General features: G+C 40.7%; 1 protein-coding gene across 1 annotated transcript in view; it reads left to right on the top strand.

Annotated features, from left to right (window-relative positions):
- LOC126475263 (peritrophin-1-like) overlaps nt 1-14,447 on the top strand; it is a 276,824-nt gene that overhangs the window by 20,447 nt on the left and 241,930 nt on the right. The window contains exon 2 of the mRNA XM_050102978.1: nt 780-835. Coding sequence (XP_049958935.1) covers nt 826-835 — 10 coding nt within the window. The 5' untranslated portion in view covers nt 780-825. The remainder of the gene's footprint in view (nt 1-779; nt 836-14,447) is intronic.

Genomic DNA, 14,447 nt, shown 5'->3' with positions numbered 1-14,447 from the left:
TCATTTTTACTAACTCACTGACGAACAACGAGATTAATATAGCAAGTATTATCTAACCTCGCTAAAAAGTCATAAATATGAATCATCAAATTACATATGCCTGTGTTAACAAATCTTAGAAGCATTAAAAAAGGGAAATATCTAACCAGCCTTTTCATCAAATCAGTTTGCTTCCATTCTGGGGTTACTCAACAATTTCAAATTATCAGCCAACTCATCTATACTAACACGCTGGTAAAATGAAAGTCATAAATATTTAATATCTTTACCTCACTTGAGAGAAGACTTCTGCTTACATGTAATTCCTACATTAATCTAACACCTGGTGGCTTCACAGAGCACACCACAAAAACTGCCTACTCCATCCTCTTTCGCTCACACTCCCTTTCTTACTCCAACACCAAGGAGGTATATAAACTACATAGAGTGGCTGTCTGTGAGGTAAGAGCGCTCCCAGCGGCAGCAAAAAGCAACACCAGCCGCCATTTTTTGAAACGTCTACATCTCAGTATATTTACATTTGGTGTATAGTACTGGCGTTAGAAAATCAGTTTTCAGGTTGTAATTTGTTTTAAAAGTGTTATTGACCGATCGCGAATCATGCGCAGTGTATGTGCAGTGTGCAATTGCGCTAATAGAAGTGATAAAACAACTAGAATATCATATTTCAGGTGAGTATCTAAATGCGTGTTGTACTTAGTTTCTTGTGCATCATTTTCGTGTTTAAGCTGTATACAAAATGTAAATAAGCTACTGAATACACGTTTCTTTATTTTTAGATTTCCTCTGAAAAAGAAAGAGCTGTTAAGTCGGTGGGTAGCCAATATGAGGCGAGGTAAGTGGCAGCCAACTGAATATAGCTACATTTGCTCGTTTCTCTTTGAAGATAGATACATGTATAGTACAAATGAGAATAGGTGACTTCTGGCAAATGCAGTACCGATAATATTTACGTTTCCTGACCATCTGCAGAAAACAACTATAGTATAGAGACAACCAAGGAAACGGCCTATCAGTGAAGAATCAGCTTCCTTATCAAATGAACCAGATGAAATAGTTTGCTGTTATTTATTTGCTATATGAGTTATGTGTGAATTTTACTATTAAACAATGTATGTTTAAAGAAAAATAAAGCTTAATGATAATACTTCATTTTTGTAGGTGAAAGAGTGAATCAGAATGATCATAAAGATCATTCTTATTGTTTGCCTAGCACCAAAAAATTGAAACAGAGTTATGAGGCACTACAGAAAAGGACCGAGAAACTGAGGAAGCAAGCGAAACATGCAAGGCAAAGTGTTTAAAGAAAGAAGAAACAAATTGTGACATATAAAACAGTGGTTGTAGGCCTAATTAAGAGACTTCAAGACTGTGCTTCTGAAGCGATAGGATGTGGCAAAAACAGTGATATTCTGAAGCAACTTTCTGCAATGCAAAACAAATGTTCAATTCCTGAATATCCTAAAGAAATAATACAGTTTGCCCTTACACTCAATTTTTACTCCTCCAAAGCTTATAATTATTTGAGGAAGTTTGTTTAGTTACCCCATCCTCGAACACTCCGCAGGTGGGCAACTACAGTAAATGGCAGTCCTAGATTTACAGAAGAAAGCTTAAAAAAATTAGCAGATGAGGTTCAACGTAGTTCAGAACCCATTTTAGCTGCACTTATGTTCGATGAGGTGGCTCTTATAAAGCCAATCAGAGACATTCACCGTTTATAATATATTAGTTTCGTTTTAGTTCACTTCAATATTATTATCACATTCGGGTGTCACAGACAAGAGTACTCCAATAGAGACCTTTCATGAGTACCTGTAGGGCAGTGAAGGCCATAGCTTGCTTCACATGTGTAGCGAGATAACTAGTTTCCCTGGTATCTCCTCTACCGCAGAGGGTTGAGCGTGTGGTTCCAAATCCTACCGATCATTGAGCTGAACGCTCTTCAGCCAATAACTAGGAGGGCTTGCAATGGAACTGGGGGGACGATCTTAAATTTTTTTTGGCTTCACAGACTAAACCTCCAAAAAACCTTGATCGAATCCCTGGGGTGGGAACTATTTTTAATTTAATTTTAGGACAATAAGGAAGTCTAGTGCGGACATGAACAGCCTTTGGTGGCCCAGATGCCATGCTTACATACTTATTTAAGCTCGCGGGCTGCCTTGTCATGACGCGACAGCAGCGCTCCTAGCGCATCAACTCAAAACTGTGACGTCGGTGACGTTAATGTTTGTGGGGCAACGCAGCGATATGAATGGAATATCTTTCACGACACGCGTGGTCAAGGAATTATGCCTCGAGACTCCCTTTTGAGGTTACATTCATTTCACCCCGTCTTCAGGCGTTTTTATTTTTGTACCTGCCTTGAATGTGGTTTCTTTGCTTACATTTTACTATATCCGTGTTAAAAAATAGAAATCTGTAACGCCTTTAGTAAAGAAACAATCTTGATGACACGTAAACAGATATTAATATCTGAAGATGTACTGCTGAGCACCTTGAAAAATCATAGAGGAAAATATACGCCTTTACAAGCAACTTGTTGCAACTAATTCATTTTATAAGAAAGTGTGGTGTATGTTTTTTGGTACATTACAAGGAATCACTGACGACAAGTGTAAATGTGTACGACCCTGGGATTCGACCTCAAATTTTCCTGCTTACTAGGCATATGGGTTAACCACTGCGCCATCCGGAACACAGTGTCAGCGCAACTGTGCAGACAATGGTAAAGAAGCGTCACAAAAATGAGAAAAAGCAGTGAAACAAAAAGTCCATGAGCCACCGCCTCTTGAGATGGATAATAATGAAAAGTTTTGCATCTTCCGGAGTTGGCCTGACGTGTCCGACTACATTCCCTACTTCAAGAAGATCACTCATTCATGCTAATAAATAAATGAAAGTTTTGCAACATGCTATCAGTTTCAATGGTTCCTAACACGACTTACTTTATATTACGGCAACAGGTAAGACCTACGTGAATACTTAATGGTGAATTTAGAAGTACCAAGCCAAGATGTTTCCACTGTAAGCTTTTAGGGCCCAAAATCTATACAATACGCACTCGAGTCAATACCTCGCTCCAGGTATCACAAAAACAAGCTAAATTACAGCAACAAATGGCAACAACTTCATTACCTCTAGGAGTGCCAACTATCAACACATCACTGATTTAATCGAAAAAATTCCGATATTATCATTTCAGTAAATCCATACTATCATATGAATACTTGGCTGCTACTACTACTTCAGCATTATACATCAACCACAAATAATTATTTCAGCCTGCAGAATACTTCTTCCCCGCAATGATCACGTTTGCCTATTCAAAACCAATTCTTACGTGTAAAACACTACCCATCCAATCTACGTGAACATAATCGGCAATAACTCTGTCTTGGACACCCCGCACCTACAAATAAATTAATGATAGTCACTTCTTAGAATTCGACTTACCGAATCTATGGAAAAAATATAATTTAAAAAATTTTGTCACGTTTAACATTTATTATTATAGTAAGCATGGAATACAAGAGGAAATTGGAAAAAAAGGAGCAATATCTTTTTTAAGGAGGTGGTTGCCCTTTGGAATATAAATATAAAATTTTTCACGAAATTAATCTTTATTATCATAGTAAGCAACGAGTATAACATGAAATTGCCAAAAGGTAAATAATCAGTTGTTTTAAAGAGGTAGTTCCACTTTGGAATCACTGGGACATACAATTTTCAACCACCCATCATTTCATGCAATATACTTGAAAGCGAATTTGCATTTTTCCTAGACAAAATCCCACACCTTGAAACTTCCATGAACATGTAACACCTAAAACACGCAAAAATGGTCCTAAAATTTAGTACATTTTGTAATACAACTACCAGCAGTAGCACAAGCTCAAATTTACTTTACGATAACTTAGATATACTTACTATCACTGTCAATGAGCTCCTCAATATCCTTAATAAGGCCGTTATAAAAATACATGTCTCAGTCACCTACAGTCTCACAGCACAATCTCGGTGCTAAGGCACTTACATGTATTGAACTGATAGTTTTAGGCAGAAACCGTTGGGGTTCAAAGGGTTAAAAGAATCACATTGTAGACTTTGCACCTTAAAGTTGTCTGTCTATTTACAGTTACCTTTGTGCTGGCTCATTTTAACTGGTGTCACATTTCGTTCAGGGAGGAGTACGTAGGAGTGAAAGCAAAGGCCATTTGCCCATTGGAATAATAACGAAACAAATCAGACCGATGTGCTCTATTCATAGAAAGAAAAGAGAGTTAAATATATCTCAATGTAAAATCATCTACATAAACATTAACTGGCAAAATAAGCGTTATTACCAAAAAGTCTTTTAGCCTTAAAATGCCTCTTCGTTATTAACTACTATAACAACGTCACTTGTACTCCCAACTCCACGTCCACTGTTGCCACAAATTCCACCGTATTTGACGCTCTGCTTAAATGGTGGTAACATATCACGATCGAGCAGTTCCAATTTATATTTTCAAGATTTTAGTAACTTTTCTCTCATTTTATACTCCAAGAATAAAAGCTAACAAGCTCAAATATGACAACCGACAACCAAAGCAGTGTCAGATTTACACGAATAGATGTGAGACACAGCGTCTGGGGCCACCGACTGGACTCGACGATGAGCCAAAGCGCTATTCTTCTGCCTTATATGTGTATGCATGTTTACCGAAAATACAAAGCGCCAACAACTGTCACGGCGCCCTAGGCCCGAGCCTGCCTGGCGTAAGCGTAAGTTCTGCCACGATAGACTCGAATTAAGCATTACTTTCTGCTAGCCTTTTTATCTTTCCTGCTTACTGCCGTGGTTACAAGATGAGTGCCTCCGACTGGAGGAGACTCCCATCTGGCGACAATACAAGGAGTTAGTAGCGATAAAAGTTATGACTCGGCCTGACAGATGGCGGTGGCAGCTATTAATGTGTGTTACTGCTAGCTGCAAAGCGCCTCGCTTTCAGGAAAACACTCCGCTAATGTCATTAAGAAAACACTGTCAAGTGTCACACGACTATAAACTCGCAGTCATCTATATACGATGCTCAAATGCATTAGTCAAGCATAACTCTCAGCTGTATCTCTGTCTCCAAACAAAGTTTTGCTTTCACCTTCTTACCAACGCAATACAACGCATCTCATTAAATATCACTGATTTCCCGCCCTTGCAATCTTTTGTGAGATCGCCGCCGGTGTGGCCGAGCGGTTCTAGGCGCTTCAGTCTGGAACCGCGCCACCGCTACGGTTGCAGGTTCGAATCCTGCCTCGGGCATGGATGTGTGTGATGTCCTTAGGTTAGTTAGGTTTAAGTAGTTCTAAGTTCTAGGGGACTGATGACCTCAGTCCCATAGCGCTCAGAGACATTTGAACGATTTTTTTTTTGGTGAGATCGCTTCTTCGCAAAACACAATTCTGTTACGGTGGCACATCAATATAAACACTTTCTAAAACCGTTTCTATGGTTCTTTTTTCCTCCAATGCATCTTTGACAGACTTACATACACACCACGAGATCAGCTGTAACCCAGTCTTCCCACATTAGGACAGATTTATGCCCCTGTCTCTCCTTTTCCTATTCAATTCTGTCCATATTTATAAGCCACCTTGCATCCTCCAACGTCATCCAGCTAACACACTTTCGTATCCAGTGTCCCACCAATGCACAGGCATTCCACAATTCAGTTCACCTATTCGAATGCTACCTCCGAACATAAAGCGCCACAAAATTACTCAAGCTATAATGGTGCGATTCTTTCATACTCAATGCAGTACGGTTTATTTATCATCTTCGGCGATTCTGAGGCATCATTTTAAACGACAACAATGGATTTAATGAATATTTTGATGCTACTACTTTTAACTACATTTTAGTGACCAAAAATATATCAGTGTTTTATTCTTTTCAAAGAATTATAGTTACTACTGTTTCATTAACTTGTGTTGCTACACCTAGGTGCAGTAATTGTATAACAGTAAGGAACCTGTTTTCCTAGAAACCGTGTAACAGATTATTCTGACACAAGTGTTTTGTTTAGAATAGTGGAAAGACAGAACATCTTTGGAACGAGTTAAATAGCTCAGAAGGAGCAGAATCAATCTTAACTGAAGATCACGACGAGATAAATTTTACGGGAGAGCAATTTCACAAAAAGAAACAGTAGTAATTACCAAGATTTGCTAAAAGCATCTGTAAAAAATAAAAACAAACAGAATGGTAACTTGTGGGACATAAGCAGACTCGGTGGTAAAACAGGTAATACTAACTCATACATACAAAAACACATTCTGTTCATTCTGGGGTTTTAAATGTACACATGAACATGAAAAGAATCAATTTTCATGATTATTGTGAACCACTGAAAGTAATAATACATCCCTAATGTGATAGTGACGAGTACTTGGAATAGAAAAAGTATTAAAATCTTTAATTACTCGTGTATTTCACCTTCCTGACACCTGAATATTGCCAATTATTACCTGTTTGCAGTTTCAGGGAATACTGTAGTATTATCTCTGCAGCCAGAGACGCTTGTTTGCATCTTATATTCTTGAATGTAAAATATGTTGATGTTGTAAATGTGCCTTAAATGTTCTGGTTTTATAGCATCTATCCTAAAGAGGGAAAATTGTACTGGAAAGTTCTGTAGTGAAATATATATTACAGTAAAGGATAGAATTCCAGTTACAAATGGGGGCGATATACTGAAATATGGTCTTATTATTTAGTTAAAATAGCTTTTGTTTTAAATAACGGCGCACAGTCTTCCTACCGATGCGAGGCGTGAGGCACCTAAAAATATTGCACGTAAAATGTTTACGCGATCTATCGAAAGTTAAACGTCCCAGGGCATTTTAGGTAAACTTAAACATGAGAAAATATTATTGTTCGTGGGTGTCGCGTGGCGAAATATTGTTGTCTGTTCGTAAGGAAACGTAAAGTATTTATTATTTTTTACCTTAAAATATTGTCTTTGAAATGGTAATCGATCGCCGTGAAGTGCCCTATTTGAATCAAAGAACTGATAGTCCACAAATTACGATAAATGATGCAAATGCTTTAAAGTTACTAATTTGTTCATATACGGCCTGTCAAAGAGACATTATTTATAGACTCTCAGGCGTAAGCGCCTGAGATATGCTTTGAAAGTATTAAAAGAAATGTTAAGGCAGATAACGGCGGCCAATAATGACGTTTATTGGCGTGATCTTTCGTGCTGCTGCAGTCACTGGGAAAGGACTGTCAACTTAAATGAAACATTAACAACTGTTTCTGTAATATATTTTAACAGTCATGAAATTAATACAGACTTACAATGTTCAATGGCTGACCGTTGCGTGCATTCCAGAACAAGAGAAATCTAAAAGTGAATTCTTTGTCCTTGTACAATTATTAACAAATAAAATCTTTTAATTCTGACTACTCAGAACGAAGGGTTTCTTTATTAGTACACAATTTCTATGTTATTTTATCGACATTTTTCTCGAATTAATTTTAGTTCCTTTTTTCTTTACGCACGCCTCTGTGATAGTATTTGCGCATAATCGAAAACATTTCAGTAAATAAAAATGTTCGCTTTATTTAATGTCATCACCAGGCATCGGTACAATGGCCTCCTGGGATGACTGGACCAAAGTTTTGTTTGTGTAGAGACATTCCAACCATTTAACACTGAATCTCATGTTTTACCACTTGCACTAAACAATACCTGACAAACATCATCTGATAACAACAGATAGTATGGGCATTATTTTATCTACTACTAGCACATCATTTTTTTTTCAAATGAGAACAGCTTGGTTATAGTGAACAACAAATCATGGCTTATACCCCCCCCTCCCCCCCCCCCCATGTGAGTTACAGGCGCGGGAAAAACCAAGGTCTAAAAATCCCGCGCGGAGTCTTCAAACTTTCTCAAGAAAGTGATACTGCGTCTAAACACAAGTGAAAGTTTATGTTAGCATACTCTCAGACTACATTAATGAAGACATAAACATTTAGTTTTAACAACTACAATCTGATAAAATTGTATTTTGTGTTTTGCAACTGTCTTTCACTAGTAAATTGTACCCATTATTTCATAAGTACATATTTGCAAATTTAAAAAATCATTTTCCTCTACAAGAATACAATTCTGAAAACACTTCATCGGACAGAGTCAACATTTTTTTCTATTTACAGTTCTGATTAATACAGTTTATTTGAACGATCTTGTAAGATTGCAGATCGAGGCTCTTCGACGAGTGATGTCACTGGGGTGGTGGCGCGTTGTTCAAAACCACGCCCCCTGTTGACGGGTAGCTAGTGATGAAGTGCCGTGTTGTGTTGGCCTTAGGAGCGAACCACGCCCCCTCGCGACGTTGGCGAATGATTGTCGGCGCGTCTTGTCCGCGTATGCGAACATGAAACAACAGTCTAACGAGCATCAGCTTTCTCATCACACACAGATGTTAATATGATAGCTGGAAAAGGGTGTTATTGTTAGTCATTGATTCTGCAGCCATCCATGTAATGTCAAAACCTATTTATGTGTGAGTTGTGTTGAACGTCACTGGCCTAGTACTTTTAAACACTCAGGGCGTAGACTTCTCGCTGTAATCATAGTCTTTCGAGACACTTCATTTCATCGTTTTCAGTTGCATGCGCTGCATATATTCACTATCTAGAGCGTTGTACACGGACGCGAGGAAGCACAGTGAGTTTACATTTTCATGTTTGTGCTCGTGTCGTCTCAACGTTCGGATGTTTCGTAATAACACGTGCCTTGCTGCCTTAATCAAATGGTTCAAATGGCTCCCAGCACTATGGGAACTGCCTTAATCGAAGCTCATTGTTCGACAGTTTGCACTTCACAGTTAATGTGTATTTCACCCGGCTTTAGCTAATAGAAGTATATACGCTAAACAGTCTTTATAAAAAAAATGGTCCAAATGGCTCTGAGCGCTATGGGACTTAACAGCTAGAACTTAGAATACTTAAACCTAACTAACCTAAGGACATCACACACATCCATGCCCGAGGCAGGATTCGAACCTGCGACCGTAGCGGTCACGCGGTTCCAGACTTAAGCGCCTAGCACCGCACGGCCACAACGCCGGCAGTCTTTATCACTGCTAAGAATTTTTGCTCTGTCGTTCACTGTGAATACGTTCATTTTTCATCCACGGGAACATTTCACAGAGTTTTCTTTTCACTCACTGGGAGCTTCTTTTCATTCACTGGGAGCGTCCGCTTATTTCGATCGCTTCTTTGGCAATCTTGATTTAAACACAATGAACTTTTACTTACGCAGTCCGTACATCGTACGTAGAGAGAGTTCGTTCTAAGTATTATATATTATACATTAATGTGTGCATAAAGTACATATTTCTTGACAACAGCCTTGTTACGTTTTGAGCTCGTATAAGCAGCCAGATCTCCCCTCGTGCAGAAAAGAAAGACCATTTGCTCGTCTGGACCGTTCAGTTTATGTGATTTTACAATCGTTACATTCAATACAGAACCATTCTGTAGTTTCGTTATAACCTATTCATGATAGGATACGATGCCATGAGACCCAAGGTTCTTGTTCTACGTCTACATCTACATGATTACTCTGGAATTCACATTTAAGTGCTTGGCAGAGGGTTCATCGAACCACAATCATACTATCTCTCTACCATTCCACTCCCGAACAGCGCGGGGAAAATGAACACCTAAACCTTTCTGTTCGAGCTCTGATTTCTCTTATTTTATTTTGGTGATCATTCCTACCTATGTAGGTTGGGCTTAACAAAATATTTTCGCATTCGGAAGAGAAAGTTGGTGACTGAAATTTCGTAAATAGATCTCGCCGCGACGAAAAACGTCTTTGCTTTAATGACTTCTATCCCAACTCGCGTATCATATCTGCCACACTCTCTCCCCTATAACGTGATAATACAAAACGAGCTGCCTTTTTGCACCCTTTCGATGACCTCCGTCAATCCCACCTGGTAAGGATCCCACACCGTCAAGCAATATTCTAACAGAGGACGAACGAGTGTAGTGTAAGCTGTCTCTTTAGTGGACTTGTTGCATCTTCTAAGTGTCCTGCCAATGAAACGCAACCTTTGGATCGCCTTCCCCACAATATTATCTGTGTGGTCTTTACAACTGAAGTTGTTCGTAATTTTAACACCCAGGTACTTAGTTGAATTGACAGCCTTGAGAATTGTACTATTTATCGAGCAATCGAATTCCAACGGATTTCTTTTAGAACTCATGTGGATCACCTCACACTTTTCGTTATTTAGCGTCAACTGCCACCTGCCACACCATACAGAAATCTTTTCTAAATCGCTTTGCAACTGATACTGACCTTCGGATGACCTTACTAGACGGTAAATTACAGCGTCATCTGCGAACAACCTAAGATAACTGCTCAGATTGTCACACAGGTCATTTATACAGGGTGTTACAAAAAAGGTACGGTCAAACTTTCAGGAAACATTCCTCATATACAAATAAAGAAAAGATGTTATGTGGACATGTGTCCGGAATCGCTTAATTTCCATGTTAGAGCTCATTTTAGTATCGTCAGTATGTTCTGTACGTCCTCGATTCATTGCCAGTTGGCCCAATTGAAGGAAGGTAATGTTGACTTCGGTGCTTGTGTTGACATGCGACTCATTGCTCTACAGTACTAGGATCAAGCACATCAGTACGTAGCATCAACAGGTTAGTTTCATCACGAACGTGGATTTACAGTCAGTGCAATGTTTACAAATGCGGAGTTGGCAGATGCCCATTTGATGCATGGATTAGGACGGGGCAATAGCCGTGGCGCGGTACGTTTGTATCGAGACAGATTTCCAGAACGAAGGTGTCCCGACAGGAAGACGTTCGAAGCAATTGATCGCCGTCTTAGGGAGCACGGAACATTCCAGTCTATGACACGCGACTGGGGAAGACCTAGAACGACTAGGACACCTGCAATGGGCGAGGCAATTCTTCGTGCAGTTGACGATAAAGCTAATGTCAGCGTTAGAAGTTGCTGCTGTACAAGGTAACGTTGACAACGTCACTGTATGGAGAGTGCTACGGGAGAACGAGTTGTTTCCGTACCATGTACAGCGTGTGCAGGCACTATCAGCAGCTGATTGGCCTCCACGGTACACTTCTGCGAATGGTTCATCCGACAATGTGTCAATACTCATTGCAGTGCAAATGTTCTCTTTACGGATGAGGCTTCATTCCAACGTGATCAAATTGTAAATTTTTACAATCAACATGTATGGGCTGATGAGAATCCGCACGCAATTGTGCAATCACGTCATCAACACAGATTTTCTGTGAAAGTTTGGGCAGGCATTGTTGGTGATGTCTTGATTGGGCCCCATGTTCTTCCACCTACGCTCAATGGAGCACGTTATCATGATTTCATACGGGGCACTCTACCTGTGCTGCTAGAACATGTGCCTTTACAAGTACGACACAACATGTGGTTCATGCACGATGGAGCTCCTGCACATTTCAGTCTGCACACTTCTTAACAACAAATTCGGTGACCGATGGATTGGTAGAGGCGGACCAATTCCATGGCCTCCACGCTCTCCTGACCTCAACCCTCTTGACTTTCATTTATGGGGGCATTTGAAAGCTCTTGTCTACTCAACCCCGGTACCAAATGTAGAGACCCTTCGTGCTCGTATTGTGGACGGCTGTGAAACAATACGCCATTCTCCAGGGCTGCATCAGTGCATCAGGGATTCCATGCGACGGAGGGTGGATGCATGTATCCTCGCTAACGGAGGACATTTTGAACATTTCCTGTAACAAAGTGTTTGAAGTCACGCTGGTATGTTCTGTTGCTGTGTGTTTTCATTCCATGATTAATGTGATTTTAAGAGAAGTGATAAAATGAGCTCTAACATGGAAAGTAAGCGTTTCCGGACACATGTCCACATAACATATTTTCTTTCTTTGTGTGTGAGGAATGTTTTCTGAAAGTTTGGCCGTACCTTTTTGTAACACCCTGTATAGATCAGGAACAGCAGAAGTCCCAGGACGCTTCCCTGGGGAAAACCTGATATCACCTGAATTTTACTCGATGATTTGCCGTCTATTACTACGAACTGCGACCTTCCTGACAGGAAATCACGAATCCAGTCGCACAACTGAGACGATACCCCATAGGCCCGCAGCTTGATCAGAAGTTGCTTGTGAGGAACGGTGTCAAAAGCTTTCCGGAAATCTAGAAATACGGAGTGAACTTGAGATCCCCTGTCGATAGCTGCCATTACTTCGTGCGAATAAAGAGCTAGCTGCGTTGCACAAGAACGATGTTTTCTGAAACCATGCTGATTACGTATCAATAGATCGTTCCCTTCGACGTGACTCATAATGTTTGAATACAATATATGCTCCAAAACCCTACTGAATACCGACGTCAATGATATAGGTCTGTAGTTCGATGGATTACTCCTACTACCCTTCTTAAACTCTGGTGCGACCTGCGCAATTTTCCAATCTGTAGGTACAGATCTATCGGTGAGCGAGCGGTTGTACATGATTGCTAAGCAGGGAGCTATTGTATCAGTGTAATCTGAAAGGAACCTAATCGGTATACAATCTGGACCTGGAGACTTGCCCGTATCGAGCGATTTGAGTTGCTTCGCAACCCCTAAGGTATCTACTTCTAAGAAACTCATGCTAGCAGCTGTTCGTGTTTCAAATTCTGGAATATTCCATTCGTCTTCCCTGGTGAAGGAATTTCGGAAAACTGCGTTCAATAACTCCGCTTTAGCGGTACAGTCGTCGGTAACAGTACCATCGGCACTGCGCAGCGAAGGTATTGACTGCGTCTTGCCACTTGTGTACTTTACATACGACCAGAATTTCTTCTGATTTTCTACCAAATTTCGAGACAATGTTTCGTTGCAGAACCTATGGCATCTCGCATTGAAGTCCGTGCCAAATTTCGCGCGTCTGTAAATTTTAGCCAATCTTCGGGATTTCGCGTTCTTCTGAACTTCGCATGCTTTTTCCGTTGCCTCTGCAACAGCGCTCGGACCTGTTTTGTGTACCATGGGGGATCAGTTCCATCTCTTACCAATTTATGAGGTATAAATCTCTCAATTGCTGTTGCTACTATATCTTTGAATTTGAGCCACATCTCGTCTACATTTACATAGTCAGTTCGGAAGGAATGGAGATTGTCTCTTAGGAAGGCTTCTAGTGGCACTTTATCTGCTTTTTTAAATAAAATTATTTTGCGTTTGTTTCTGGTGGATTTGGAAGAAACGGTATTGAGCCTAGCTACGACGACCTTGTGATCACTAATCCCTGTATTAGTCATGATGCTCTCTATTACCTCTGGATTGTTTGTGGCTAAGAGGTCAAGTGTGTTTTCGCAACCATTTACAATTCGCGTGGACTAACTGCTCGAAATAATTTTCGGAGAAAGCATTTAGGACAATTTCGGAAGGTGTTTTGTGCCTACCACCGGTTTTGAACAAGTATTTTTGCCAACATATGGAGGGAAGGTTGAAGTCCCCACCAACTATAACCGTATGAGTGGGGTATTTATTTGTTACGAGACTCAAATTTTCTCTGAACATTTCAGCAACTATATCATCGGAGTCAGGGGGTCGGTAGAAGGAGCCAATTATTAACTTAGTTCGGCTGTTAAGTATAACCTCCACCCATACCAATTCGCACGGAGTATCTACTTCGACTTCACTACAAGATAAACCACTACTGACAGACACAAACACTCCACCACCAATTCTGCCTAATCTATCTTTCCTGAACACCGTCTGAGACTTCGTAAAAATGTCTGCAGAACTTATTTCAGGCTTTAGCGAGCTTTCTGTACCTATAACGATTTCAGCTTGTGTGTTTTCTATTAGCGCTTGAAGCTCAGGGACTTTCCCAGCACAACTACAAGAATTTACAACTACAATTCCGGCTGTTCCTTGATCCAAGCACGTCCTGTATTTGCCATGCACCCTTTGAGATTGCAGCCCACCCCGTACTTTCCCGAGGCCTTCTAACCTAAAAAACCGCCCAGTCCACGCCACACAGCCTCCGCTACCCTTGTAGCCGCTAGCTGAGTGTAGTGAACTCCTGACCTATTCAGCGGAACCCGAAACCCCACCACCCTATGGCGCAACGAATCTGCAGCCAACACGGTCGCAAAACCTTCTGAGCCTCTGATTAGGACCCTCCACCCGGCTCTGCACCAAAGGTCCGAAGTCGGTTCTGTCAACGATGCTGCAGATGGTGAGCTCTGCCTTCATCTCGTAAGCAAGACCGGCAGCCTTCACCAAATCAGATAGCCGCTGGAATCCAGAGAAAATTTCCTCAGATCCAAAGCGACACACGTCATTAGTGCCGACATGTGCCACCAACTGCAGCTGGCTGCACCCTGTGCTCTTCATGGCATCCGGAAGGA

The sequence above is a fragment of the Schistocerca serialis genome, chromosome 4 (genome assembly GCF_023864345.2).
Source record: "Schistocerca serialis cubense isolate TAMUIC-IGC-003099 chromosome 4, iqSchSeri2.2, whole genome shotgun sequence".
NCBI classification, from domain to species: domain Eukaryota; kingdom Metazoa; phylum Arthropoda; class Insecta; order Orthoptera; family Acrididae; genus Schistocerca; species Schistocerca serialis.
Note: the sequence above shows the minus strand (reverse complement) of the source record. Positions and strands in the feature narration are given on the sequence as shown.